General features: G+C 35.9%; 5 protein-coding genes across 5 annotated transcripts; all 5 read right to left on the reverse strand.

Annotated features, from left to right (window-relative positions):
- Positions 1 to 2,068: 2,068 nt before the first annotated feature.
- LOC112518205 (UDP-glycosyltransferase 88B1-like) lies at positions 2,069 to 3,864 on the reverse strand. The gene has a single exon (XM_025125823.1). The coding sequence runs from the start codon at positions 3,726 to 3,728 to the stop codon at positions 2,313 to 2,315; it is 1,416 nt and encodes a 471-aa protein (XP_024981591.1). The 5' UTR covers positions 3,729 to 3,864; the 3' UTR covers positions 2,069 to 2,312.
- A 4,535-nt stretch (positions 3,865 to 8,399) lies between these two features.
- On the reverse strand, positions 8,400 to 9,809 carry LOC112516216 (UDP-glycosyltransferase 88B1-like). The gene has a single exon (XM_025123238.1). It carries the CDS (start codon positions 9,807 to 9,809, stop codon positions 8,400 to 8,402), a length of 1,410 nt encoding a protein of 469 aa, XP_024979006.1.
- Positions 9,810 to 10,365: 556 nt separating this feature from the next.
- On the reverse strand, positions 10,366 to 15,518 carry LOC112514617 (protein SGT1 homolog B-like). Its single transcript, XM_025121191.1, has 10 exons — positions 15,304 to 15,518; positions 14,803 to 14,872; positions 13,233 to 13,357; positions 12,890 to 13,052; positions 12,246 to 12,342; positions 12,052 to 12,117; positions 11,349 to 11,487; positions 11,085 to 11,161; positions 10,874 to 10,978; positions 10,366 to 10,702 (listed from the first exon to the last, which is right to left on the reverse strand). Exons 1-10 carry the CDS (start codon positions 15,461 to 15,463, stop codon positions 10,595 to 10,597), a joined length of 1,110 nt encoding a protein of 369 aa, XP_024976959.1. The 5' UTR covers positions 15,464 to 15,518; the 3' UTR covers positions 10,366 to 10,594.
- A 905-nt stretch (positions 15,519 to 16,423) lies between these two features.
- Positions 16,424 to 21,111, reverse strand: LOC112516281 (probable NADH dehydrogenase [ubiquinone] 1 alpha subcomplex subunit 5, mitochondrial). The gene is made up of 2 exons (XM_025123301.1): positions 20,713 to 21,111; positions 16,424 to 16,791 (listed from the first exon to the last, which is right to left on the reverse strand). Exons 1-2 carry the CDS (start codon positions 21,035 to 21,037, stop codon positions 16,598 to 16,600), a joined length of 519 nt encoding a protein of 172 aa, XP_024979069.1. The 5' UTR covers positions 21,038 to 21,111; the 3' UTR covers positions 16,424 to 16,597.
- Positions 21,112 to 23,356: 2,245 nt separating this feature from the next.
- LOC112516272 (WRKY transcription factor 22-like) lies at positions 23,357 to 25,039 on the reverse strand. The gene is made up of 3 exons (XM_025123292.1): positions 24,675 to 25,039; positions 23,952 to 24,062; positions 23,357 to 23,759 (listed from the first exon to the last, which is right to left on the reverse strand). The coding sequence occupies exons 1-3, from the start codon at positions 25,037 to 25,039 to the stop codon at positions 23,357 to 23,359; spliced, it is 879 nt and encodes a 292-aa protein (XP_024979060.1).
- Between the last annotated feature and the right edge of the window lie 1,809 nt (positions 25,040 to 26,848).

Below are 26,848 nucleotides of genomic sequence, written 5' to 3' on the forward strand. Positions count from 1 at the left end.
TTTTTTTCAAATTTTTACGATATCTTCAAATTTATATGTTATTCAAAAATAAAATAATTATTGTTTTCTTAAAAACACATAAAATTGTATTATAACATCGACAGAGACAAAGAATAAAATAGATTATTAAAATCAAGATGTGTCTCGCTGCATTGCGCGAGTACTCTTCTAGTATATATAAGGTCAAATTCAAATGTTAACCAAAGTTTTTGTGTTAACTTTGTTAACCGATCTTGGTTATTCAATCTTTCAACAAACGGTTGTGATTAATCATGATAAAACTTATTTTTTTAAATTTAAAATTTCATAAAGATAAGTGAGGGTATTTAGGTAAAAAAAATTATGCAACTCCATATCATTAATTAGGATTTACAAAATCAAAAAATTCTATGATTTTGTTAATGTAAGAACCATATGAACACAACTATATATATATATATATATATATATATATATATATATGAACCATTGTGTTAAATACGAACAAAAATTGACATATATATGAACATGGACTGCATAGCATTTATGAACATAATAAGAATAACTGCTATACGAAAGAAAATAAATAAATAAAAACATGTATGAACACAATATGAACAGCTTGTGAACAATAGTTCCTTCATTATAAACACATTCATGAGCGATCCTTTGTCAATTGGAGTTTTATACATGCATTGCATCCACACCGTTTGAGGTTCACCCCTTGTTCATATATGTTTATGGTCTTATGTGATTGTTCCCCCCTTGTTCATATCGTATAAAATATATGAACACATAATCCCGACGCTATGAACACCGGGTGCAAACACTTACACAAATATAAATTTTGGTATCAAACTTAAAAAAGAACACTTGTGTTCATATGATAGAAGTAACATGAACACAATGGTTCATGATTCGTAAAAGTCGGTAATATGATAATATGAAAATGAGTCATGCATGTACTTCCATTTGAACATGTGAATTAGGTACGTATTAAAAATTACAGAAAAAAGTTATCAACGCAATGTGAACTACAAAAAATACAACACATCATAATGAACATAATTTTGATTAAAACGAGTCTAATAAAATATTAATCCATTACTAAGACATTCGCTTTGGTTAATTTCTTCACTTCTTGAACTCGAACTCCGATTGTCACCATAAACCATTTTAATCTTCTCAATGTTGTCGATTTTTTTTCCAATGCGTTTATCCATAATAGCTTGAAGGATACCGAAGATTTTACTACTGTGTTTTCTCCACGAATCAAAAACTCATAAAACAATAAAAATGGAAGATTAAGATTAAAAAATAAATAAATATATCAATATTATAAATGCATATTTTTAGCTATTTTATGATTTTGTAATTTCCCTTTAATGGTATGGGAGTTACATAGCAAATGAAATTACTCAATAACCCTTGACATTAAATTGTGAACATGATAGAAACCTAATAGAAGAATGGATTGTGATTGGTTGACATGGTTTACAAAGTTAACTCAAAAACTTTAATTAACATTTGATCTTCTCCCTCTAAATAAATAAAATTATGGTAACCGAAGTATACGAATCAAGGCTCTTCTTAGATCTCAAGATGAATGATAGTTGGCTAAAAAGGGATATACTAAAATGAAAAAGAATTATCACAAAGCAGTGACAGTGACGGACTTGGTATAGAGCGGTATGGTAGCACGGACCACCGTCTTGTTTCTCCGTTCTAGTGTAAAAGATTATAAAGTCATGAAAACTGTCACCGTATATATTTTGAAACTATAATGAGAACACAATTTTTCCTTGGTAGAGTCGATTTGCAAAGTTTTTCTTCCGACCCAGACCCAAGTTTGAATCACGTTAGTGTCATTTTCATAAGTTTACCTTTTAATTTCAGATTTATGTTTATAAAAAAAATTGCAATAAAAGATTTGAAGGCATGCATGACCTCAAATACGAACAAACTAATGATGATTTTGTAAAATACATTCCTATATTTATTTCCTACAGTCAAATGGTACCGTTACTTCAAAATTTCCTAGGTCCTATCTCTAATCACAAGCTAGAAAAGAGAATCTAAGAAATAAATGAGGAAAGCCAACAAGCCAGGTTTTGAACATACCAAGAATTATATGTGTAACACCTCAAAGATCAAATCCATCCGGATCTAACTTAAAACTATGGTAGAATTTATTGCTAGTCGACAATTTGAAACTTACATAGAGCACGAATCTCATTTTTTATCTATACATAGAACGAGTTGTTACCATATGAAACCGCTTGGAAGAAAATAACTTGTCCCAACTCGGAGAAAACTCGCACCGATATCTACACTTACAGCTCTGTCCATGACTGCATTAACTGAAAAAAGTCGACTTGGGAGGAGCCATTGTCCGCCACCGCGGCCTTTGCTCTTCCGCTCATCTCTAAAATCCTTTCTCTCACCACTCTCCCTTCTTTGCCCTCCATCAACTCCTTCACCTTCTCCTCCACGGATTCCGCAGTTACAAACCCATCCGATGACATTTCCACCGCTAATGCCACCTTTATTTCTTCAACCAAAAACACCCTATTCATCTTCTGCTCTGCATATAATGGCCATGCTATCATTGGCACCCCAGCATCCACCGCTTCTAGAGTCGAGTTCCACCCACAGTGAGACACAAAACCACCCACCGAGTCATGACCAAGTATCGCCAGTTGTGGTGCCCAGTTCTTCACCACCAAACCCTTGTTCCCAATCCTGGCTAAGAACCCTTCTGGAAGACAGGCATCAAGATCGAGCTCTTTAGCACCTGAACTCGACTCATTTTCGTCATCTGGTGGAGGATTGCGCACCACCCACAAGAATCTTTGCCCACTTCTCTCTAGCCCAAAAGCTATTTCCCTCAACTGTTCTTTCTTGAACACACCCATACTACCAAAGCATAAAAACACTACACTTTTACTTGGTTGTGAATTCAACCATTTTAAGCATTCATTTTCGCTAGGATCCACCTGATTGCCACCGGCGATCAAAGGTCCGATTAGATAAATAGGTGGAGTTGGACCATCTGGGATGCATTTACCATCCCGGAGCGCATCAATAGCTCTTTCTTCAAACCCCAGAAAGCTGTTTGCGATGATGCCACAAGATTTTGCCATATTACTAGAAGTGTTTACGAAGTTCTTGTACGAGTTACTTTCTCTATCAAACAAAACCATTGGCATATCCGAAGCATGAATGGGAGGCACTCCAGGAATATCAAAGTAAATGTTTAGATCTTTAATGCTCATGGAAGTGGTGTTGTGGATGGTGGTGAGATATAAGAACTCACAGAGGCCGGAAGCGCCACTGGTGTAGAAGTAGTAAGTAGGTAAGTTGAGGCTTTTAGAGACTTGGAAAGCAGCGTTTGAAAAGAAATCAAGGATTACAGCTTTGATGGTTGATTTCTCCGAGATGGCTATGAGGGTATCGTGGAATATTGGATTGTAAAGCTCTGGGATCCCGAAAGCAAGGTCAATGAAATCAGAAGAGAAATCTGGTGGAAGAGTGATGGTGGGGAGGTGGTGGAAGGTGATGGAAGGAGTGGTGCCAGAGACGGTGTTGATATACTTGTCGGTGGAGCCGGTTTCAAAAGGAGCTGGGATTATGAGGATGACAATAGAAACTGTAGGGTGGTGGGTATGGATGAGTTTTGCCAGCTCCACCATGGAAACCAGGTGGCCGATCCCCGGAAAAGGATACAGAACGACGGTCGCAGACCCCATTTCTGTTTTGTTATTTGTGTTAGATTGTCACAGCTTAAAGAGTTGGGAAGAAGATAAGGAAGTCAAACGTCATAAAAACTGTATATATGTGGATAAGAAACATGCGGAGTGTCTACTTCATGGCCAAGAGTGTTGCCCATATATACACCCAGTTACTAGTATGTTAATACCACAACATGAGATTTTGATTTTAAAATACCCTTTTAGAGGATACATTCTCAGACCCTAGATTCATGTATTTATATAGGCTTGATTGCTTGGGCACTATATGTAAATCTTTGTGTTTTGTTTGGCTTACTGCCTTCAGGCTAATAGCTTAGTTGGTAAAGAGGCAGGATGAATAAAAATCCTTTTGTGGTCACGGAGGTTCAAATGCGGTGACCCCGGGCTATCTGCAAGTAGGTGGTGTCCTGGGATTAGTTGGCTCGCATAACAGGTTGGATATCTAGATTAATAAAAAAAAGAAAAGGCAGGATGACTTTACCTGAATAGATAACATTTTCAATATCGAATCCCTCCTGTTGCTTTTGCAGGTGAGTGAGCTCATGAGATGCCTCCTCATGTGGTGCCAAGGGGGTGCCGGTAATGAGTAATCTAACTTTTTGCCTAAGTTTGAAGTCCTAAATTATAAATAATGCCCAAAATCCAAAAAACGCAGTGGGTCTTTCTTTTAGATCCGGCTCCCCTATTTTGACCCAGCTTAATGCAACTAAGGCCGGCAATGTATTGCATAAGGGTTAATACTTGATTAAAAATAGTGGCTAACACAACTTGTAATTATCCATACCCATACATTACCCACTAAGATAGTGGGTAATGAAACGAGTAATGAATAAATGGTATATAAAATATTTTGAATTACAATAATATTATTAGCCATCAACATATAAATAAAATATAAGTCTATAAATATAATCTTTATTTTATATCTAATTTGTTCCAATAAACATTATTATATTGTTTTAAATGTAATAATATGATATTTTACACAACGATGTAAAATCTAAAGACAAAATTTATGTTTGTAATATTTATTTTAGCAACCCCATATTACTTCACATTTGATGATGAATATAAAAAGAAAATTAAATACCAATTAATATACGTTATACAACATTAATACATCAATACCCACCGTCGTAAATGTTGTATATATAGTCTTCATAGTAAGATTTATAGTGAGCTTTTGTCCCACATAGAAAGAATAGTTGAATCTTACTTATATTGTATTGGTGAGATAGATATGAACTTTAGGCATATCACTTGTCTCATACAAGAAGATTTATACTCATTTTTGTTCCGCATAGAAAGAATAGTTGATCTTTATGCTCATTAGGCATATCATTTGTCTCACATAGGGATCTAGTGATTGATCTTATTGTGTGAATTTTACAAGTATATGAAACAATATTCTAAGGATAATGATCCTTCATGTTTTATTCATAGATTTGCTGCACTATTTGAGCTCCAAACATGGCGTGATTAAGAATTTATTTATCAAATTCAAACGAAAATCATCGATCATCATTAACACATTACTTAAACCATCGATTCCAAAAAAATTCTTGTGCAATAACAGCCTCGTCGAGGCTTCTGGTTTTTAACAGGTTCGGATCATCATCATGATCATCGAATGGTGATAGCTGCCAAATTCTGACGTCTGGAACCACGATTGAGTTGCGATAACTAAAACTCTACAACGTACAATCCATTCCGTAACAACTTACAATCAAAATATCACCACAAACGGTTCTGTTTCGGACGCAAGCTTAACTCGTTTGGCCAAAATCAACAGAGCTCAAAATTCAATTAACATTAACTAACAGAAACACGCAACCACAGATAAACATCTACCGAATTCGTCACTACTAACTTCACAAAATTTGCTAAGGAGCAGTTCATCCAACACGAAATTTATAACAAAATCGAGATGCAATGAGTTTGAGTTTAAATTCTTACCTCGGTTGCGCGTTCTCGTTCTTAATCCACTTGAATCCTTCCATTTCTGCCTTAGATCAACCAATTTCTTCCACTTCCTCTGATTTCGCCCCCGTTTCAACTCATAAGAAATTATGGAGAAAAATGTAAAAAAAAACTTGTATAATTTTGGGCTTTGCCACAAAGCCGAATAGGCTTTCATGTTGATTTACAATTTTACACGTATCTTTGATTTTCGAGTAATTACGATTTTCATTTGGTAATAATATCGATTTTCATTTTTTTTTTGGTTAAAAATTAAGATTTTCGTCTTTAGACGAACTTCGAGGCTGTTTACCAAATGCTTACTCGGGTAAGTGAACACCAAGTCACATTACCTTATCGGATGAATATAATAAGAATCAAGAATCTTACCCGGTAAGAGCGAGACAAGAATCAAGAGTCTTACCCGGTAAATGAGGGCGACGATTCTTACCACTGTAAGCGCTTACCAGGTAAATTGTTACATACGATATCGTTTTGGTGGACTAAAATCTTACGCAATAAGTAAATGATAATGTTAAATTTTACCGATAAGCACTTATTGGTTAAGTATTTGGTGAACGGCCCCTTCCATCATTAAATATCAGGGATTGAAACAATAAGCAATAAACTATAAATCATAAGAACAAAAATAACAATAAACTACAAACCATATATACGAAAATTGCAATTTTTAAATCATATGAACGAAAATCACAATTTTTAACAAATCACCAACCACGAAAAATGTAACTTACACCTGATCTTCAAGAGTCCTCAGGTAAATTAAATGACATTTAATGTGTTTTGATTATATCCGTGACTTTTTTTTTGAGGATTTTAATTTTTTTTTTCTCCAACAAATTTTAAAATAGAGAATTAAATTGTTATTATTAAATCTATATTTAATACTAGTTGGGTGGACAGATCATCGTCCCAAAACTCGAAAGCAACGCAAGTATGCCCAAAAATGGGTAGACCTAACATCTTACTAGTTTGTGGTTGCGTTTTATATGCTTTCACGTGCAAATTAAATTTTAGTAAATACCCATTTTATAAAATGGTTTTCATTTTTTAATTATTTTAGAAACTTTTTTAAATAGTCAAAGTTTATAAAAAAAATTATGTAGAAAAATATTTTCTGCGGACATTTTCTTTTTAGAGAAAAAAAAAAGTTAAAAAAAGAGACTTTATTCAGAAAAGTTTATGCAGAAAATCTAGCCTCTTTTTTACATGAACTGTGTAAAAGGCTTTATAAAATGACTAAAAAGTTACAGTCATTTTATAAAATGGTTATTTGTGTAAATTTCTCCTAATTAAGCATTTGAATTATTTCAAAAGTATTTGAATTATTTTTTTCTTCATCAGAGTCTCATTTCGAACAAATTTACAAGTAAAAGTGGAACATTGGAATAAATTTATCATTTGGGTGTGTCATATTGATTGAGTTTTCGGGGGATGTAGTGGAAAATCTCATTTACCTTGGGTTTGAATCCAGATGTTGTCAATATCTTTCTAGCCATGTAGGTTCACCTACGATGACTACAAGCTTTTTGTGGTCGACTGAAGGATTAATAAGTGTACATAAGCTGGTCTGGAAACCTACAGTTACCTAAAAAACCTTAGAATAAATTGGATATCCAGAGATTGGAACTTGAGAAATCAGCGATTGCAATAGGAACTCTTATAAGTAGCTACGAACCTACGACTAGAATGAATCAGTGTATTACGTTGATTTCCAAGATTTGATCCAGACAAAAAGTTCTAGATAAAAATGCATAGTCAAATGCGTTAGGTTTGTTATAAAGAGATAAAAATGGAAATGGTTATGATAATAAACGATGGTACTAAGATTGAAAAATCAAGCATAAATGATTTTCTATCCTTAAATAATTATTCATTGTATAATAGGAGGATTTTGTGAGAAGAGAAGTTACAGTGAGAAACGTAAAAATAGATCTGATCTCTTAATCACTTTTTATCTCATGTTCATCCATAAATTATGTTTTTGAAGGGAATTAATCTGATGTATCTCGGTGCATCATGCGTTCATTAGTATTGACATTAAATTAAGATTGATCAAAGGGTAAAAAAAATTTACGCTTCTCACCATAACTTCTTTTATCACCGAAACCCAACGTATCACATTAAATAAACAATAAAGGTTGGGCTAAATGTAATTCTATACACCGTTAAATGCACCATATCTACTAATTTCTTTCTTACACACATCAATAAGAAGAAACTTTTGTAGGTATCCAATACATAATTTGACTTGATTCTAATATTAAAAGGAATGCACACAGCATCACCCTCTCTTAAACCGAACATAATTACTTAATGAGTAAATTACATTCTTTGTCCTCGTGGTTTGCTAAATATTGCTTTTTTCGTCCCTATGGTGTAAAAATTACGATTTTCTCTAAGACTTATAATTTATTGTTATTTTCGTTCTTATTATTTGTAATTTATTGTTATCTCTGTGATTTACAATTCGTTACTGTTTTATTTGCTTATACTTTAAAAATAAGAATTACTCCAAATAATAAAAATAATAATAAATTATAAATCATAATAAACGAAAATTATAATTTTCAAACCACATGAACGAAAATAAAAATTATTAACAAACCACACAGTGACATCGTAACTTTCATTTATTTTAACTTATCGTTATTCACCGATTACACACCTCCAACCAGGCACCCTTGGTTACGTGGCGTTCCATGACTGGGTTAACTTACGGAGGTCAACTTGAGAGGAGCCACCATCCACCACCGCCGCCTTTGCCCGTCGACTCATCTCCAAAATTCGTTCCCTTACCACTCTCCCTTCCTCGCCCTTCATCAACTCCGTCACCTTCTCCTCCACCGCCTCCGCCGTCACAAACCCTTCCGACGACATTCTCAACGCCACTGCCACCTTCATTCTTTCAACCAACAACACCTTATTGATCTTCTGCTCCGCATACAATGGCCACGCCACCATTGGCACACCAGCAACCACGGCTTCGAGCACCGAGTTCCACCCACAGTGACTCACAAACCCACCCACCGAGTCATGACCAAGAATCGCCGGCTGCGGTGCCCAGTTTTTCATCACCATCCCTTTATCAACAGTCCTGGCTACAAACTCTTCAAGATCGAACTCTTTAGAACCCGAACTCGATTCGTTTTCATGACCCGGTGGCGGATCGCGTACCACCCACAAGAACCTTTGACCACTTTTCTCTAACCCAATTGCTATTTCCTTCAACTGTTCTTTCTTGAAAACACCCCTACTCCCAAAGCATAAAAACACTACACTTTTACTTGGTTGTGAATTCAACCATTTTAAGCATTCATTTTCGCTAGAATCCACTAGATTGCCACCGGCAATCAAAGGTCCGATTAGATAAATAGGCGGAGTTGGGCGGTCCGGGATGCATTTACCATCCCGGAGCGTCTCAACAGCGCTTTCTTCGAACCCAACAAAGCTATTTACAATGATGCCGGAAGATTTAGCCATGTTACCGGTGGTGTTTATGAAGTTTTTGTACGAGATGCTTTCTCTGTCGAACAAAAGTGTGGGCATGTCGGAAGCATGCATGGGAGGAAGTCCAGGAATATCGAAGTAAAAATTCAGATCATTAATGTCGCCGGAAGTTGTGGTATGGATGATGGGGATATATAGGAGGGAACAGAGGCCGGAAGCGCCACTGGTGAAGAAGTAATAAGTGGGGAAATCGAGGGTTTTCGATACTTGAAAAGCAGCATTTGTAAAGAAATCAAGGATTACACCTTTGATGGTTGATTCATCGGAGATGGCTACTAGTGTATCATGGACGATTGGGTTGTAAAGCTGTGGGATCTCAAAAGAAAGGTCCACAAATTCATGAGAAGATAACTCTGGTGGAAGAGCGATGGTGGGGAGGTGGTGGAAGGTGATGGAAGGGATGGTGCCGGAGATGGTGTTGATGTATTTTCCGGTGGAAGTAGAACCGGTCTTAGATGGTGCAAGAGTAATGAGGATGACAATAGAAAGGGAGGGATGGTGGGTGTGGATTAGTTTCCCAAACTCCACCATGGAAACCAGGTGGCCCATCTCCGGCGAAGGATACATAACCACCGTCTCCGATTCCATTTCTATTTCTTGAGTGTGTGTGTGTGTGTGTGTTATAGATTCTTACAGCTTAAATTAAAGAGTTGGTTGAAGAGTACCAGCTGCCATAAACTTCTTGCGATGTCTAGCATTCATCCATTTAGATATCTCACAATTGTCTCGCCTTAAAGCATGTCGAGTTTTCACAGTACAATCAAACCTACCTCGAGCTTTCAAAAGGACAAACAATCCCACCATCTCATGTTCGTTTATTTTCACGGGACCTACCAATCGATTAAATACACGTAATTCATTTATCCTCCACCTCAGTCTATGCCGTTTTATTCATATAATACCGTAACAATTCTACAGCAAAACAGCAACTGAAATAGCAAATAACAAACCACTCGGGTTATGACTCACTGGTTAAAGCGGGAAATATAGTGTGCAAATCTCATATTCCCAGGATTTAAATCCAGATGCTACCAAAGCCCATGTGGTCACGTAGGTTCATCTACGATGAAGGCCATTTGTGGCTGCCTAGAGGTAGTCAGTGTGCGTAAGCTGACCTAGAAATCCATGGTTACCCAGAAAAAATAAAAAATAACGAGGATGCTAATGATACATTATGTTTCCAGAACAATGGGTCAACCAAATATGGAACCACAGTTCAAATCAAAGCCAAGCCATGACTGCAATGCAAACTTGTACATGAGGGGATTTAAATATTGAATTTGGGGTGAAAGAAAAGACTATGAACAGCTTCAAAGCAATAATCAAGCTAACAAAGAAGAAGGTCCAAGCCAAAACACACAACGCTAATAATTTCAATATTCCCATTTTTTCATTTCCATACCGTCCGGAGGGGTTCCTTCCACCTGCTTCGATCCCACTTCTTTCCAATTTGTCGACAGCACCGTCCCATTCGACTCAACCTGTTTGTACAACCAAAATTCCCCATAGTTAACGGACTATTTTAACAGGAGTTGGCCAGAGGGACCAAAAGTCTAACAAAACGACAACCACATTGACCACAGGCGTAATGATTTCATTAGAGACGAGAATTGATAGTAAGCGACAACCAAGTGAAGAAATGATGGTCTTACAAAAGATTTTCTCATGGCCCTTCTTGTATCCTCATCTGCATCTTTATATATGTCGCGGAAAAATTTGTTAAGAGCTGCATCACCATCAAGTTTTTCATCTTTTTCCTGAAAAAAGGTACTCGATTAGCCAAGCCACACCACCCCGCCCGTGATTGGTGTCTCCTAGCCTTGGGACATATGACATAAGGAGCCATCAGCTCAAAATCCATACCTCCCTTTTCACTTGAGCTTCAATCTTATCCCAGTCTTTGGTTGCTTTTGAGGAAGGATATACAGGTCTTTGATTACCTACATAACAGTAATAAAAACATGATCAGCAACATCCCAAGATGAAGAACGACTTCATGAACAACAAATTACCCACAAACATGATAGCCTCATAATTAGGGCCCTTTATAGAAATCATGGCATCTTGGAGTTGATGGTTTTCAAATGAAACATCTTTTTCAAGGCCAAACTTGCAAAATTGACCTACCTGTAGATTCATTGATCCTCCGTGCAACCAAACTATTTTTACCAAATTCGAGGGATGTCCAGTGTACAGGTTCTGCTTTTGCAAGTCGGATTTCAATTTTGGTTGTGAGAACACTGTATCTGCACTTTGCGGGGATTATCTGTTAATTGAAAAAAGATAACATTTAGAAGAGCCTTGATATAACCTATGTAAATCCTTCCATGTCCCTATATTTCTCCATAAATTGTCTAATCAAGAAAAATAGTGCTTGTTGATGATCTTCCAAGCATAAAACTGAAATAATTTTCCAAGACCTTAATATCAACAATCAATTGACGCCCAATAACCCACTCCTATAGTTTCTTTATATGGGTTATAAACTTCATCACTTGGTGGTTTGTGCAACCTTGGATATCTCATTTATGTTGTATATTGGGACCAAGATACTATTTTTTCTGCCCTTGGTGAGCCATACTACACCCGCTCCCAAGGAATCTCCAAACCTCTATGAGATATGCCTACACCATTCTTGGGTCTTTCCCTCACCTCCAACACTCTGATATCAAGTGCAAACACCTAAAGGTCTGTACAGCTAGTAATGGGATTTTATTCCATAAAAAAATTGTGAATAGGCTCTCATATTTAGTGGAATGGAATAAATATAATTCACGCAAAGAAATGATTAGTTTGTTGAACTGTTAGAATGTAAGTTAATGTCTATCACCTTTGCAAACAAGCGAGGCTGGAAAATGTATGAATCTTCCCCAGGCAAGTCAATAGTTACACTTAGCTGGAAGGCAACAAAGATCAAAAGAGCCAGAAATGATAATCACTTCTTCATGGAATAGCCAAGCAACTTGAAGAAAAAGATCATGCTGAATATATAAGCATTTGAGGATAAGTAGAATGCCCACATACTATTTGCTCCCCAAAATTGACAAAAACACTTTCAGCCGGTATTCTCTTAGCAAATATCGTCACTACGACCTCCTCTGGTTTCTGATAAAATTCATGCCTGCAGAAACATAACTTGTAGGTGAGCTACACATCTGCAAAATAACTAAAAACAGGTACTGCTGAAAAAGATATCCTTCAGTTCAATGAAGAATAAGTAAATGGGAAAAATCAGATCTACATAGTTGGTCACTCTATATCCAATTGAAGAGTCCTCCATTTCTAATAGATTAAACAATCAAGCTAAGAATCTAATTTTCTAAAACTTGTATGTTGCCTTAGATCAAAAGAAACCTTCAGATAGGAACCGTTATGGGAGACATATAGAAAGAACCAAATTCCACAAGAGCTTCTTTAACATCCTCCAATGCAATCAGAATCAAGATCAAAAAACAATCTACATATCAAAAAACTGACATCACCCATATCACCAAAATGCAATTAATAATTTGTTCTTAGGATAGCTAAGCCACAAAATTGAAATCACAATATCTTAACAAATCAAAGCAGACACTCTAAAGAATCAAAGTAGAATGACGAATTTACAAGAAAAATAAGCACTAACAAATTATGCTGGCAACTAAGATATTCACCAATAAGACCCAGACCTGTATTTTGGTTTTGCTGGTGTTGTGGTGATCACCTCGCTAGATATATTCTTTACTTGCTCAGCATTTTTTGCAGTCGCGTCGGTTTTTCCCAGTGAACTAGGAGCCACAACATTAGTAGGGGTTACATCCGATGACTTCATTGGTAGCTCACCAATTTCCTCTGTTTTAGAAATTAAACACCCATCATAGAAGGCAATAGCATGTGCACTTAAAGTGTAACAAAATGGCTCTAATTCCACATGATCATTGGTTTTGCCATATTTGGGTGTGTGTAAATAGCATGTCTATCAATAATTAAATACCCATCATAGAAGGCAATAGCATGTCAACTAATAACTACCTGCAATGCACTTGTCACACTCTTTTATCCAATCTGTGAATCTTGTATCTTCTGGAGCTAATCTAGATCCCAATTGAAAGGCTGTTTTGGCAGTCTGATATTCTTCAAGATTGAAACATGCCATCCTGTAAGTCAGGAAAGAGAAGGTTATAATAAGATATTTGAAGAAATAAAACATGAACATGTTCACACAAAAAAGCATGGGCTAGTAGCAAGGGATACTAGAGAGTGCGCCCACCAAATTATCAAGGTGCATGACATGGCATGTTTTGAAGGTCAAGACTCACCACATTAATGGGCATCAGTGGAAAATGGCATGAACAAGATGCACCATGGAGCCAAAGCACGATGAATTTTGGCATGGTGCAATAAGAGAATTTCAAAGTTTAGGCCTAATCTAACATAACTAAAATCTAAACTCTTAAGCTATTTGGGTTTTATCATATGGTCATGCATAAATCCTTCTATTGAACCTTATATGAGTACAATACAATAAGCAAAAATAAGTGGCATGAAAAACAAGATCTAATCGCTAAGTCTTTAATGTCATTCTCTTTTCATAGATCTTCAACATCTATATCCTATTAACAAGTGAATCTTGGGAATGGTTCTCTACTTCTCCAGTCAACAACAGCTCATATAGCTTGGGCAACTCACAGATATCTTCTCACACATTTTCTTTGCAACTCTCTCCACTATATCAGTTACAAACGGTTATAAACGTTAATGGATAAGACCAAGAAAAACGTGCAGATCCAGAGCTCTGACGTATACGTACAGAGATAACATTCCAGAGATGATCGTTAGAGTAACCAGAGATAGTGCTATTTCTGGTCTTACCAACCAGAGATGGTCCTTAGACTAACCAGAGATAGTGCTATCTCTGGACCTACCAACCAGAGATAGTCTAAGTCTGAATAACACTTGGTCAATTCTACAAAGTCTGATCACGTTTTTCCACTGTATTCTAACTCCAAAATTCTGTAGAACTTTTTAGAGGGACCACCGCCAGGAACGCTGCCCCTTGAAAGCAAGGGGGCGCGGCCCCCTTGACCCCTGCCATTTTGTCGTATCTGGAATCAAACTCGTCTTATATACAAGTGTGCACTCCGCACCACCTACCTTGGATTAGATCACAATTTGAAACCCATTGGCACTCGTGTTAATTCCAATACACTTAAATAGCCGGTGACACTAAATCACCAACACACTTGAGCTTTGACCAAATAATAGAACCTATAGTACTTTCCGAATGAAAGATTGATCTGAAATTTTGGCAGTCAATAATCTAAAAACTCAGAGGATTCCTTGCAACATTGTCACACTTCAGAATTCAGATGCTGGTTTTCTCTTCAGCCAAGCTATGAAAGGAACTAATTATGAATACTATTAAAATCATGCAGTAACAATAATTTCATTTGCAATCACCACATGAGTTAGAATATTTTTCATTCCACAACAACCAAAAAAACATTGCTTGCTTTTAAGAACATTATGAACGATACACACACTAAATGCATTGTAAAAACTGGGTAACAATTATCACGGGTTGTTCAAATGAGACACTCACCCTTTGCGCAGGTATGCCTTTGGATTTGAGGAGTCCAGTTCAATTGCTTTGTTTGCATCAGCAACAGCTTCTGCTCCACAAAAGAGAATCAAAAAGTATCGTCTCAGGCAGGCACGATAGATAATACTAAAATCAATCAGAAGTAAACAGTAGGTTCATCCCTGTTAGAACATATCTAAGTAACATAACCCATACTTGTTACCACCAACCAGTCCGCATGCTCATGAAGCAAGTACTCCGTCCACATATGCAGGACCGACGAAAGCGAAACAGTGACTCTTTTCCTTACAGTAACAAAAACACAGACACAAAGACATTCGAAAGCGATAGCACTCAAGTTCCAGTAAGAGCGAGATTCAAAGGCATTATGTTCACCGATTTACAAATCAAACCATACAAATAACAGAATTACGAAAAAAATCAGATTAGGTTAGGATTATCCACAGCAAGTCGTAGCAGTGTGTTCTTCGTAATAGGATTGCGAAAAGAGAGGAGATATACCGGTGAAGTTTTTGAGTTTTATATTAGCCTGAGAACGGTCGGAGAAAAGCTCGGAGTTGTTAGGGTTGATGATGATGGCCTTAGAATAGAGGTCAACAGCGAGTTCAAAGTGATCGTCGATGAAAGCCTCCTTCGCCTTTGCCGCGAGATCAGACGCCATCGGAGTTGCAGAACCCTCTGGAAGATGGTGGTTTCTGAGGGAAAAAGAACGGACGATGCTTGACTTGAAACGTTAACCAAAGGTTTACAAATAAAGGGTTCCATGGGTCGGATCACAAAATAAACTATAGTCTCTTCGTCAACGCTTAAATTATAAGGGGTGTTTTGGTCATTAAGTAAATCTTTTATTTTCTCAAGTTTCAAATACCTTCTAAATTTTTAACAAATATATGTTTTTTAAATAATTAATTACGTAATTATATTTATGTAACATGATGTTAAACTCTAATTAAAATTATGAAAATTAGTTTTATAAAATTTAAAATAAAAATTTAAGAAGTTATATTTATACACTAAAATTTTAAAAGATTTTATAAATATGGAATAAATATTTTATAATATAGCAAAAGTTATTCTATTTATTTGGGTGTATAATTCTTTTTAAAAAGCGCAAATTACATGAAAAAAAAATAACATAATTCTTATTTTGGATAACGTATTTTTAGAAATTTCATTTTGGTACCTAAGATGTAAAGTTTTAAATATTTAAGTATCTGAGTAACCGATTGAAGCATTAACCGGTTATCATGCTGATGTGATAAGTGATGTGGTATCCAACTCAGTACTATTTGCTGATGTGGTTAGTGACATGGATTTTTTAATTTAAAATTGATTTTTTTAATCTAAAATTAGTCTTCAACCGGTTATCCAGGTACTTAAATGTTTAAAACTTTACATCTTAGGTACTAAAATGAAAGTTTTAAAAATACGTTACCCAAAATATGAATTAAGTTTAAATAAACTTTTTCATGCAATTTGTCTTTTTAAAAACATTTAACAAATAATTATAAACATATTCAATTCGCTTTTATTTGCGATCACAAAGACAAGGAGAAACCAAGCCAACGGTGCTTTGAGGAAATGACTGGAAATGGAAAACAATATGCAAATGCATACAACACATTTAAACCCACCTGAAAGTTTTATTATTCTAAAACCAAATCAAATAAATTTCACATAAAAAGTTAAAGCTTATTTGACTCTTATAAATCAAGTGTTAACGGCAACCGTTAATTCTTTTAATATAACAAACAAGAACTCTTTGCAAACTTAACGGCATAACACAAGCTCATTTTTAACTTGAGGGGATTGTCGATTCATCTTTCTTAGCAGTGGCCTTCGGTGTTCCAGTCATGGCAGCCTCCAGCGTCTTATAGAACTCCTCGGGAAGAGGACCAGGCCGGTGTAGTGGCACATGCTTTGGAACTGGGGCGTCGTTTTCGATTACTTCACATTCATAGTCGTCCTCGACACCCCATGGATCCCACTCTGCAAACCAGTGCGATAAATAATCAAATATCATACAAGAATGATGACAAAAACGATCTTTAAAAGAAATGTTTTTGTAACATTATTCCAGCAACAACAATGGGTCCGTTGGCGAGTGGGGTCCAATCCAATCCAACCCATGGTCAAATGGTGCCACCGCTAGGAAATTTTTCTGGGTCCGCCTCTATATGGAATTGAGAGAGGCGTAAAAGTGTTCCCATTTATAGGAAGTTAAGAATCTATGTTACGCACATGCCTCCTAACAATATTACTGTCAAACTCACCACAATTTCTAACGATGTGAAACAATACACATTTGCTCTCCACCTGATTAAACCACTTAGAAAAGAAATAAGTTTGAAGTTTAGGTCATATACGCTAAATGGGAACCAACTGTCAAAACTTCTAACTTTTGGGAGCCAAAATGGAACAAACTTTGCTTTCGTTCATATTTTGTATTAAGCAATAACTAATAAGGATGAAAATAAGAGAAAGTGTTTGGTTTTATATAATATAATAGGTCGATTCTCCCACACCCAAATTTTCATTACAGGTTAAATGGGGGAATGAAAAGTAATTCTCTATCGTTTTCATTTTCATTCCCCGGCCTGAACCAAGCATCCCCTCAAAGTTAGTTCCACAAAATGAAATGAAAGCAAAGTTGGTTCCATTTTAGTACAATTTGCATAATTGTAGACGGAGATGGAGATGGAGATGGAGATGGAGATGGAGATGGACCAGTAACCAGTCCTTTTCAACCACTGAATTAACAGTAAAAAGGAATCATTGTTACTCCTACTTTCATTTTCCTCAACATCAGTGGGAAAGTTGAACTAAAATTCATCATTAGTGCACTTGGTACCTTACAATTCGACCTCCACCGGGCCTATGACCAATGCATATAGTTGTGGTAGGAGTAATGACCAAATTACATAAAGAGTATCAGTTGGCAACCATTTTGTCCACTACTACCACCCTCCACATCCCATCACCTACCTCCATCCTTCTCTCCAACCTCTTTTATCTAATATATTTTGTTGACAAAACCAAAAGCAACAAAGGGTATATACACATTTTCATTCGTTAATTCCTCATCTCCATAATAACCCCCATGAAATTCAAAAAAGAAAAATCGGCTTTGATTGGGCCTTCACCATCCTGGTCCTTGGTCCTTGACCAGTCTTCTTTATAACAGGTGGCCCTAACCAGCCCTTGGTCTCAGGCTTAGGCCCGGTTTATGCATCTATAATTGTAGCCATCCATTTTAGCTTGACTTTAATACCTGCATCTATAATCCATGGACATATCCAATATTACCACCCGACTCACGGCAATTAGAAAAATCGTGTAATGTAATTCACATTTTCTCTCCTCATGAGTATGCTCTCCCCCCTCAAACAAGAGAGAAGTGGCAAGTTTGGTGGAAACCATAGCTTAATCACATAGGACCTGCGGCGTAGAGAAACTTGATAATGCTGGTAGTAGAGGTGGTCATGGTTCTTGCTTCACGAATTACTATTATCAGATCTGATAATTACTATTATTTCTGATAAGGTGATAGTTTCATAGATCGAGAGGTAAACTGTGATTGCTATCATCATGATGATAGAGTAGACAAAGATAGTTGTGGAAAGTGCAAGCTGAAAGGAAAGGAAAGAAAAGGTTGCACTTCACCATCAAGAATTTGCTTGGTGGTATTTGGTCCCATGCCCATGCTCATGCCCATGCCATAGGTGATAAAAATTTAAAGATCATAGGGTCAAATCTTCATTTCCCCTTGCCTTCTCAAAAAACAAATGCAACACAACCTTATTTCATAGATTGATTGTTTTCTTTCTTTTCAAATTGACCATAATTCTTTTTCTAAAGCAAAATCCTTCAATCCAATGTATATAAGCTTTCTAACTAAGATTTCATGTCCCCATTGCCCAATCATTGACCTTCTTTGTTGCTTGATTGACATCATCATTGTTAAAAAGATAAAAGAGAACTGGTATCCAAACACAAAACCACTGACCTACATAACACCCAAACTAAATAGATTATGAACTAAATAAGAATGCCCATGGTGTCTTTTCAACAATTTAGTCCTTCCCATTCACCTAGCAGCTGTTTTACCGCTATTAGAAATGAGGGCCAAGTGGTTAACATCAAAGTGATCAATTAATTGTTTAAGATCACTTGATGTCTAAATCATTTAAAGTTTTGATTCTTTTGAACTCAAATTTCATGAGGAGGCAACAATAATGCTGTAAGTTACAGGCCATGAAAGACGATGCATTTAGGATTTTAAAGGAAATATTGGCACCCATGCCAACATGTTACAAATGTTGATTCTAGTTTAAATTAGAGTACAAAAACTATATATATGGACCATAAAGAGAGGTGGAAATAAAACTGAACCTATGGGGACGTTTTGTTCACGGAATTCGAAGGAATTTGATGGAATTGGAATGACAAATTCCTTTAATCAAATTCTAATTCCTTTGTTTGGTTCACTTCTTGAAATGGACGGAATCCTTCAAATTTCATTGAACTCCAAAAATCAATGAATTTGTCATTCCTTTCATGGACGGAGCCACTTTGGAGCCAGAAGTGGCATCGGCTCCCCTCAAAATTTAAAAATAAAATTTGATATAGTCTCAACTTCAATTAATTACCCACCTGAAACTTTATTTATTCATATTAAATTTTTTTTTCTCTTTATAAATGCCAAGTTTTCTAAAGGTTCTAAATAAAACACGTTACTTTATTGAATACACGAATTTTTTACGATAAATTTCATGCATCTTTAAAGGGCTTTTCTTATTTATATGTTTGTATAAATATAGACATAGTTATGTTGTTTAGGTCAATGATGCATTTCAACTCTTTTTTATAACTATTTTTAAAACAAACATTTAATTAGAAAACGCATGTCCTTAAAAGGGTTTTCTCAACCTTGAAATTGTGAATTTTCTTACTTTTTTTCTAGGCACCACCTAGATAAATTTTCGGACTCCGCCCCTAGCATAATGGACGGATTTGAATTCCATCCTTTTGTGTCCAAATTTAACCAACACCGACCACCATGCCACTATTGTTGTGTCACAACTACCACCCACCCCAACCCTCCCCGCCCCCACCTCACCGACCACCACGCTACTGAAAGATTACATTCCAATTCCTACCAACCAAATGCGTGGTCAAAATTCCATTCCAATTTCTTCAAAGTCAAATTCCTTTGATAAATTCTAGTTCCACCAAATTCCATTATGAGAACCAATCGCCCCCAGAATGTATCAAAAACTTGTATGAATGTCAAAAACTTGTCTGAATGTCACAAAATTAATGCACAATTTATATGAGTGCTATTACCAGCTCACAGTATCAAGAGTTCTCGAAAATGCAGTCAGATGATGACAGCCGGAAAGACATACTATGGTCAAATCATGAACGGCGTTAGGAGGTACATTATTGACGAATAACGAATTAAACTGAAACAGATTCTATTTTTTTCCAGAACAGAATAGTAACTATGCAACACTGATCAGGTGAATTAGAATCAGAAGTGAAGCCAATCCAGTCGATATATTTAACTAATTAAGCTCCAATTCCACTTTGAAACCTTAAATTCCTTGATCCAAAGTTCAAACACCATCTCAACTCATCTGATGTTTGAAATCTTAGCACTCGAATAGACACTAACTTAGGCCATTTCTAAACTCAGTGTAATAATTCGCAAAACTTAGCGGGCAAGATCGGGAAGTGGAATATCACCCTCGCAGTGTCTATACGCTTTAAAACATTCGAAATAAACAAACCTAACATATTCATTGCCATATCTTCCTAGCCAGTATTAATTGTGTGATACAATGTATAAAACTGACAATTCAGATTGAGAAAATACACAAAAGGTAGAGAGGAAGAGATAGTACGGACCGATCATTTTGTCGATGAGTTTGAGTTCATCCTGAGCCTCTTCAATGAGTTCTTCAACTTGACCGCAACCAAGTCGTTTCTCGATGGTTTCCCAATCATCTTCCTCTTGACAGACCTTGAGACGGTGGCGCGTGAAACTCTCGACAGCTTTACGGTAACCCTCGTCTTCAGGTACACGCTGGATCTCCTTTAGGGTTTTATCGTAAAGACCAATTAGTACCTCCCTGGCGTTCGGAACCACCTCGAGACCGACAATACCTGTTGTTTCCTTCACCTTAGCCATCATCATCAATGACGACGGCCTTGCAAACCTCCGTAGAAACATCTTCCCAGTCTCCCTGAGCTGTCTCCGATCACTTTCAGTTTGATATGACTGGGGTCTGGAATGGGAATTCCCAGAACCGCAGTGATCTTATAGGCCCAATAATCTACAGATTCAAACTCAGGCCCAAACGACTTTTGAAGAGGGGTTAAATTCTTATTTTCACTTCAGAATTCAGATTAGTGACGGCTAAACCCGCCCGGCCTGGACTGAAATCTAGGACGGGTTATGGATTTGGAGTGTTTTGTGGGATCGGTTATGAACCGGTCTGGCCCGGCCTAATTTTTTAAAAAATTAGCTATTTTTTTTAAATGTAGCTATTATTTTGTAAAATTTGTATTTTTTGCTTTCTAAACACTATATATAAGTGTTTTGATTGAGGGATTTACATACCAAATTCTCAATTCGCAAAAAAATGTTCACAATTATCGGTTTCTCGTTATATTTTGTAAGACAATGGAATTTTAATTATAATAAAACGCATTTTTAAAGTGTATATGAGTGATCCAGTTACAAATTTTATAATGTATTAAAAATATATATCGTTAAAAAGATAAAAATAAAATTTATAATTTTTAATGACCGGAACTGGGACCGGCGGCCCATAACCGGTTACAATAAAGCTTGATCAGGCTCAACTTTTTTGACCGAGACCGGTGGCCCATAACCGGTTACAATAAAGTTTGATCGGGCTCAACTTTTTCGACCGGGACTAAAACCGGTTATGAGAAATCTTGAGACCGGTTAGGACCATCCCGGCCTGGCTCAGGACCGGTGTTTGGCCATCACTACTTCATATCGATAAAAAGTAAGATTAAAGTTGAAATCATAATCAATAAGAATAAAACATCTGGATCAAGTTCAATTTATAGGTGGTTAAGGAGAGATAGGTTATAACTAATTCATAACCGATCAAACCAGCCGGTTAATCCAACCAAAACCCATATCGCTCTCACATCTACTTAATGCATTTGGTAGAGATGGCAAAAAATTGGGCCCAGGTAATTGTTTTTCGAAACCGGACCTGTCGTAGCAGGTCCTAGTTCCGACCAAAACCCATTACTCGATTTATGTTCCTTGTAACTAGTCTTGGTCCCAATTTTTTTCTTCCAAAATCAATTTTGAACGTATAAAAATCATGTTTGAAGATTTTTGATTTTTTTTAGACATAACTTACTGAAATGTACACTTTAAATCTCTAATTGACTCATTCAGATACACTTTAAAAATATTTTTTAAATATTTTTTACACAAAATTTTAATTTTCGAGATTTGGTACTGGAACACTTATAAGAATTTGAAAAACATCAAAAAAAATCTTAATAAGCTTTAAAAAGAACTTGAAAATCTTGTAGAAATATTGAAAATTTTGATATTTAATTTTTAAAAACTTCTTTTAAAAAAAATTTAGAACTATGTATAACCGGTCCCAGTCTCATAACTAATCCAGTCAGTATATGTATTCATGTTTGTTTAAAATAGATAAATTTTTTGTGCACGTCTTATATTTAGTTGAATGATGTAATCTATATACCTGATGAGAAACACATTTGATGTATCAAAGGAAAAAGTATGTTATGGTATATTCGTTTTTCGATAATTAATCATTATCAACCCAACACTTACCTCATAAGATTTATCGTCCACACTTACCTTATCGGGTAAAACTGCTGTAATCATTATCATCTTTGACTAAATAGGTAAGAATTTTCACCTTCACTTATCGAGTAAACGTATAATATCGAAAGTTTTTTTGATGAACACTTATCATCTTTCACTGGATAAACACTTCTTACCCAATAAGACGTAGTAATTGTTTAGTTTCATCTTCAGAGTTATTAAGTGTATAATAAACAACCCTTTACATTGCACAAAAAAATGAAGTTTTGATATTTATTAAACGAGTATAAAAAAAAGATAGAATGAAAACGGGGTGTTACATGTTATTAACCCTTAAAAAATTGAACAAATAACGGGCATCCACACATACATTAGGAAAATAAAGGTATTAAGTACCTTTGGATTAGTCTGCTTGCACAATGGATTATATATCTAGGTTAATTAAAAAAAAATATTAAGGCGACAATTTAAAAAGTAGAGTATTTTACTATTTCTTTAAGAAAAGTTATTTTTGTCATTTCCAAAAAGCGACGTCGTTGAGAAAAATAAAGTATATTTATTTTATTTTATTGGAAAAATTTCTAAAAGGACGACGTCGTCCCATTACTATCGGACTAGAAGAGTAGTTGGAAGTCTATTTCTCCGTCCGATCAGCCCCCACTCTCCTCCGTTGATCGGAGGCCATGGTGGAGGACTACGAGGCTAAAAGCTACCACCGCCACCACCATTCAGGTTTCGAAACCTCTTTAATACTTCTTCATTCATGACAATATTGGGATTAATGAGGATGTCTTCGTTGTATTCATCTTCGTCGTTGATTTCACCTTCATCTTCCTTGAAAGACGTCGTCGGAGAAAAACTTGAACCAGACGCCGGAGAAGATGAAGAGCACGGAGGATGTTCTAGAATGACGGCAGGCGGTTTGTTGTTGTCCGTATTGAATTTATTACTCCTGGTGCTACCGGCTAGAGAACTCCGGTGAGTGGGTCGAGGGTGAATGTGTTCGCCGGAGTATGAAACGATAAAGATAGCCGGATCCATCGGGTTACGCTCCACTTGTTTCTTTGCCCCACATGCTTTCGTCGTGCTACACCTATAATAGTTTCTAAGATTTTCCAAAACATAATAACCTTTAATAAAATTAATTCCACAAAATTAAAATAAGATCATTAATATTATATTAGAAGGGTACTCGTACAATATAGGGATATAGAGAGATACATCTCGATTTTAATATTTCTTTTTCTTTTTCTTAATTTAAAAAATGATATGAAATAGAGAAAGTGGAGAAGAGAACCTTGGATAGGGGGAGCCTTTGATGGGTTTTTGGCCATATTTCCTCCATGCCCACAAATCATTGTTTAATTCCTCTTGTGTCAATTGAAACACCATCTTCTCTTGGTTTTTTCTTCAAATATTGTAAACAATAAGCATGTTAGAAATCTTGTTTACGGTATCGTGATGAATCAATCGAATCAAACTCCGATCGTACTTTAGATCATGTAAATTACTTCAACACTCAATATCACTTATCAGTGTCACCAAAGATCAGGCACTAAAGCTAAGCACTGAATTCAGGATACTGAACTCTCAAACACTGAAGCTGACTAATACAATAGTGGGACCACCGCAAGGGTGGTCTAGATACTCCGGGTTCAAGTTAACTTACAAACAAGTGTCTATTCGATACTTTCTAACCAGTATTGTATATTTATGTACAGGCGTAATTTGCTAACTAATTAATTAGTACTAAATTTACAAACTCATCCGAGCTGTTAATTTTTTTGATCAACGACTATAGTTAAATTGGAGGTTATAAGCTCATGTAAAATGAAAGAATTAAATGAAAAGTCGATCTTAAAACAATACCCAAAACTCCATCAATCTATTGTAAATCTCGATCACGTACATTAAACGACGGATGACACTAAAATCACCAACGAAGCAGAATCATGATAGAAAAATGGAATTTCAAACAAGCTCTAAATATGGAATCCAATTAGAATATATAAACAACTACCTCTTTCTGGTGCGTGTAGATTGAGAATTCATGGCATGCATTGAAAACGAATGAGAATCTGTCAACATCGGCATTTGCTCATGAACAAATCCTTCTCCGTCTATATCAATGGCGGCAGCAGAGGTGGTCGGTGGTAGTGGCTGCCGCCGACCACACCCTGCATTGTAGACATCCTCCAATCCGCCGGAAATGTTTCTTGCGTTTTCACCAAAAGTCGGATAGACAAATGGGTTGCCGTCGTTCCCAGAGGCCAAACTTTCCAAATTATAAGAACGACCATCGTCGTAATCATCCACGGTGGTTGCCTTCACGGCTGCGGTGCTGCAGCTCCTCACCACCGCATGCAAATCCCACTCGCCATCCATGGTGGTGGCGCTGACTTTAATTATATATATATATATATATATATATGTGTGTGTGTGTGTGTGTATAGAGAGAGAGAGAGAGAGCTAATGGGTGGATGAAGGTGTAATGGGGGTATATGGTTATATATATAGAGGGAGGAATGTGGGTTACTGCTGTAAACCGGTGATCATGTGTGTTAATGGTTGACATTTTAGTATATAACAGATTTAAATAAATAAAAAGAAGTCAAAAAGGGGGCCGCTTTCTACTTTGCTTTCACCATGCCAACAATGCGATTGGATTGGATGTATGTGATCTGGTGCGTGTGGACCATCTCACGCTATCAAAACAAAAGTGAGTCTCGTAACGAGTCGTTTATTAAATACTTAATTACTAAGTGTTCATTCGATAAATTTTCTCATCGGATAAACATAAGTAGGGTCAATAATCTTATCGGGTAAGAGCGATGATAATTATGGAGAGTTTTACCCGGTAAGTGAGGATGACGACTTTTATCCAGGTAAACACTTACCTAGTAAATTGTTGCATTCGATATGTTTTGATGTACTAAAATCTTACGCATCAAAATAAATCATATTGTTGATTCCTATCGGTAAGTGCTTACCGGGTAAGCAATTGGGTAAATGGCTCCTAAGTGTTTGGTTAAAGGTATTAGACACTAATTAATGAAAATAAAAATAAAATAAACTATTTGGTTTAATATATTATAATTGGCTCGCTCCCCATAAACCCAAATTTTGATTTCAGGTTAAACTGAAAGAATGAAAATTCATTTCCATTTTCATTTCCCGTCATTTTCATTTCCATTCCCCTGAACCAAATACCCCCTCATTTTTCTTCATTTCATTCCTCCACGGGGTTGTTAATTAATTATATTTTTTAATTAATTATTATAACATGCCCCATAATACACAAGATTATATGGGGTTGAGTTTTTGTGATAAATGTTATTTTCTCGTGAGAAGTACGAGTGCCTTTACAAAAACCGGTGAAGGTACATATATTCTTAACATTCATCATATTCACAAAATATAATGTAACATCTGTATAATATAAATTTAACTTCATAATTTATTGCGGTTTTCATCAAAAATCTTGATCCTAAGTATTTTATTCTAAGTTTGAATTCCTCGATCAGTTCTTTCGTATTTGGACCATTTGAGAAGAGTGTATTGGTGAAGTGGGGTGGTGTCGTTGAAGGAGGAGGGGAAGTGGTCAGAGCTGTGGTGTTGTTGGGGGCGATGGGTATATGTTTTTAGTATATAAGATATAAAGAAATGATTATACATAAGATTTGTACAACAACAAAATAACTGAAAAATCATACACTTTTATAAGTCGAAAACATTAACAAAATAAAAGAATACGAGAACAAAATCATACATAAAATCAGTAGTGATTCATATGACTTTGGATACTGCTTATGGTTGCATGCTAAATCGTCTGCTCACTATTTACATTGATCATGTTCCGTAATCAGATGTATTTTTGGCTTTGATCATATTTAGTTTGTCTAAATAACTTTATAAATATCATAAATAGGGATTCCACTTTTTTATATCTCAATTTTCTTTGTGAATGGCCCAATAAGATCCTCTGTGTGCATGGACCCAATTTGTTGGTGCTCCAAACTTTTATAGATTTTTCCGGAACTAAATCCCACCCCATTCCCGACAATCATTCCCACAAAAAAGAAACACACACACATATATATATATATATATATATATATATATATATATCTATACTATATTATAAAGCATTTGACTAAAACTCTTAAAAACTCTTAAACTCTTAAACTCTTAAAA

Source organism: Cynara cardunculus, assembly GCF_001531365.2.
Source record: "Cynara cardunculus var. scolymus isolate 2C chromosome LG 1, CcrdV1, whole genome shotgun sequence".
NCBI classification, from domain to species: Eukaryota; Viridiplantae; Streptophyta; class Magnoliopsida; order Asterales; family Asteraceae; genus Cynara; species Cynara cardunculus.